At 42.5% G+C, this 3,685-nt stretch overlaps 1 protein-coding gene across 1 annotated transcript in view; it reads left to right on the top strand.

The window, feature by feature from the left end:
- Nucleotides 1-3,685, top strand: part of LOC103397246 (protein patched homolog 1-like) — an 84,405-nt gene that overhangs the window by 60,116 nt on the left and 20,604 nt on the right. Inside the window, exons 17-18 of the mRNA XM_008335464.3 lie at nt 1,426-1,609; nt 2,280-2,560. Of these exons, the coding sequence (XP_008333686.2) occupies nt 1,426-1,609; nt 2,280-2,560 (465 nt within the window). The remainder of the gene's footprint in view (nt 1-1,425; nt 1,610-2,279; nt 2,561-3,685) is intronic.

The following is a 3,685-nucleotide window of genomic DNA, read 5'->3' as shown; positions in this document are numbered from 1 at the left end:
GGGTGGATAGCCCATCTGATGTTGTTTGGCTACCCTCTCGCCTGCCACCACCGTACAGTCTCTAATCTCCCTTAGATTACCTCTTCTACACAGAATATAATCTATCTGTGTGGACCTGCCTCCACTCTTGTAAGTCACCCTATGTTCCTCTTTCTTTTGGAAATAGGTGTTTACCACAGCCATTTCCATTCTCCTCGCAAAATCTACCACTGCCTGTCCTTCCAAGTTTCTATCCCTAACGCCAAACCTGCCCATCACTTCCTCATCTCCTCTGTTCCCTTCCCCTACATGACCATTTAGGTCTGCTCCAATCACCACTCTCTCTCCCCTGGGGTTGCTCTCTATCACCCAATCTAGCTCATTCCAGAACTTCTCCTTTTCTTCCAACTCACAGCCCACCTGTGTGGCACATAACCACTGACAACATTCATCATCACTCCTTCTATTTCTACCTTCACACACAACCTTTCTGACTCTCATTTCACCTCCACCACATTTCTTGCATAGTCTTCCTTTAGGAGCAACCCTACTCCATCTCTTTTTCTCCTAAACAAACGGCCTCCTCTTCTTCTCTGTCTTCGACTAACAGTAGTCCAATTTCCACCAGTACCCTGTAGGTCAACAGCACTGTTGGCGGTTGTTGTTAACCTGGGCCTCGACCGATCCGGTATGGAAATCATTTTTGTGATATTTATTAAATATATAAAGATATTTATATGTCATCTCTGTTATTTCCTCCCCCTTGAACTCATTATCAAAAGAATTGCCTTAATCCTAATAAAAAATGTTACCTGTCTACCAGTGATACACAGCTTTTTTTTTTACTGGTTGCACATTTTAGTCGCTGCTGCAGCTTTGCCAGAAATAGTGCTCTCAGTCCCCTATTAGGAAATGTATTAAGAGTGATCAAGATGCTGGGCCTGAGATTGGCCAGCCAGTATCCACTATATGTGAAGAGAGGAGCTGATTTAACATTTTCCAATATTTTAATGTGGCATGATAATTCTGGGAAGTGGTGATGAGAAGTATGGTAACTCCTTTGAAAGAAGACCAGTGTTTGACTTGTTGATTTTTTCTTTGGTTGGAAAGAGAAAACAAGAGAGAGAGAGAAACTAATATTGGAGTCTTACAGTATATTCAAAGCGGTCCCTCTGTAACTGATGCATGTCTCATCTACTCATCTGTACAATGTTTTTAGCATATCCATTTAAACAATACCTTTTTGTGTCATTTATTTATATAATATTCGTGTTACAGATTCCCAAGTAGGACCCTAATCATTTTCAAACCTTTCCCGCTTGTTAATTCGTCCTTTTCATATCCCAGTGTAAACACAGTCTAACCTGCCGACGCTGTTCTGTCATATTTATTCCACCTTATTCCCTACCTTAGTCCACTAATCCATCTTCTCTCTTCTATTTTTAGTTAACTCGACAGAGGCTTGTAGATGCAGATGGAATCATCAACCCTGGAGCTTTCTACATTTACCTGACAGCCTGGGTCAGCAATGACCCTGTGGCCTACGCTGCCTCACAGGCCAACATCCGTCCACACCCTCCAGAGTGGCTTCATGACCGTACAGACTCTATGCCCAAGACATCCCTCAGCAGTATGTCTGAATATAATAAGGTTCCGAAAAATATATGGTGGAAAAGACTCAACTAGACACTTGTGTGAGACTGTATGGTTGCTTCAAATAAGCAGTGTTTAGTTAAGCAGAGTTACAGCTATACAGCTATGCAATACATGGCATACTGTGGTTCCTCTAATGGTGCCTGTGGTGAATACTATAATCCTGGCTACCAGGGGGCCCTAGCATTACGCACGCACGCACACACACACACACACACACACACACACACATACACATACCTTATTAAAACCCACTGACCCCCCACTCCACACTCATTTTCCCTACCACACACATACAAACAGACCCTTCTTGGTGTAAAAAGAGAACATTTGTGTTGATTTGTTTGTTTGATTCCATCCTGTGATTTGGTACAAGTCAGGAAGTCCCCCACAGGGGTGGATATGATTGGATAAGCAGCGTGCTCGGCTGTGTGAGAGCTCGCAGCAGCCAGTGTTTTAAAATATATGTATATAAGTATATGTGAAATTCTTATGGCTTTTGATCAGAGTGGACAGATGTCGTCTGCATATGTTGCTGTTGCCACTGATGACTGACTTCAACTCAAATGTTTTTTTTTTTAATGTACTGTATGAAGTTGCTGCAGGTTTTTTTTTCTCACCTGTCCTGTCCTTGTCTTTTCTCTCAGTTCCGGCTGCCGAGCCCATCGAGTACGCACAGTTCCCCTTCTACCTCAACGGCCTCCGCGAGACCCCACAGTTTGTGGAGGCCATCGAAAGCGTGCGGGCGATTTGCATCAACTACAGCCTTCAAGGCCTGCCCTCCTACCCTAACGGCTACCCGTTCCAGTTCTGGGAACAGTACGTCAGTTTGCGCCATTGGCTCCTGCTCTCCATCAGTGTGGTGCTCGCCTGTACTTTTCTGGTGTGTGCCCTCTTCTTGCTTAACCCCTGGACGGCTGGCATCATAGTAAGTGTTTGATTAATCAAGCTAAAAGCAGACCCTGCTGATGACTTGCAGGGAAACATAAAACAAGGACACACTAAAAAACAGCTGCAAATGTTGTCCAGAATACCACAGATACTTATTTTATACTTGTTTTCTTTTTAAAGTCCAAAAATAGGTAGACTAAAAAATGCGTCATTTACACCAGTGTCAGTGAAAAGTTTCAGTGAAAACACAAAATAAACACAAATATTTTCCTTGTCTTATGTAATGATTCTCTACTGTGTTAACTGTGTTACTGTAGCCCAGTCAACAGTACAGTTTTGTCAGGACCCCTATGTTTAGTCTAGTCAAGCTCTCCCAGACACCAATGCTGAAATAAATGAGGGAAGGACCCAAAGTTGCTGGGGCAACTCGCTCCCACTCCAAACCTATAAAACATGACATTTTTTATCCATCCTTCACACTGCTCACCTCCTTTTTCTCCTCTTCCTCCTTCTTGTCCGACAGGTTTCCAAGGACACACATAAACAGATTAGATGCTCACTCTGGGCACTTGCACAAATGTGTATATACTTACACAAACACTTTATGAACATGTGTGCACTGAATTCACCTAAAGACTCTGAATCTGTTTTTTCTCAATGGAGGGTTGGTATTTTTTTTATGGTAGTAGCTAGGTCACCTTAGCCCTTAAACAGAGGAGGAGGAGGAGGAGGCCTTGTGTTCATCCTTCAGGCGTTACTAGCAAGCTCAAGAGACAAAAGACAAGTTATGGAGAGGCACCAAGTTTAACCATTTGATCTGTCCAGCACCAGACCACTGACAGCCACACAGTGTTAAACCCTTAAACCTTAAGCCCTCTGTAACCTTCTGAGCTTCTTGACCTGAAATCCTTGCTTCAGACAGTTCTTGTTTTTTTGGGGGGGGAGGGTGAGGGTGGGTTAAAATATTTTCTAGGATTTTCTATTAATAATGATTCCATTTTTAAATCCTCAATGTAATTAATTTAAATTAAAAAAAATTAAACATTTTTATAAGCAGACATGTAAGAACCTAAGTTTGCACAGATCTTAATGGACTAAAATAGTCATGCATGGCGAGTTAAAGTTCCTGTTTGTATTATACAGCCCACATCAGTGGATCACG

This window comes from Cynoglossus semilaevis, chromosome W (genome assembly GCF_000523025.1).
Source record: "Cynoglossus semilaevis isolate Cse_v1.0 chromosome W, Cse_v1.0, whole genome shotgun sequence".
Classification (NCBI taxonomy): Eukaryota; Metazoa; Chordata; class Actinopteri; order Pleuronectiformes; family Cynoglossidae; genus Cynoglossus; species Cynoglossus semilaevis.
Note: the sequence above shows the minus strand (reverse complement) of the source record. Positions and strands in the feature narration are given on the sequence as shown.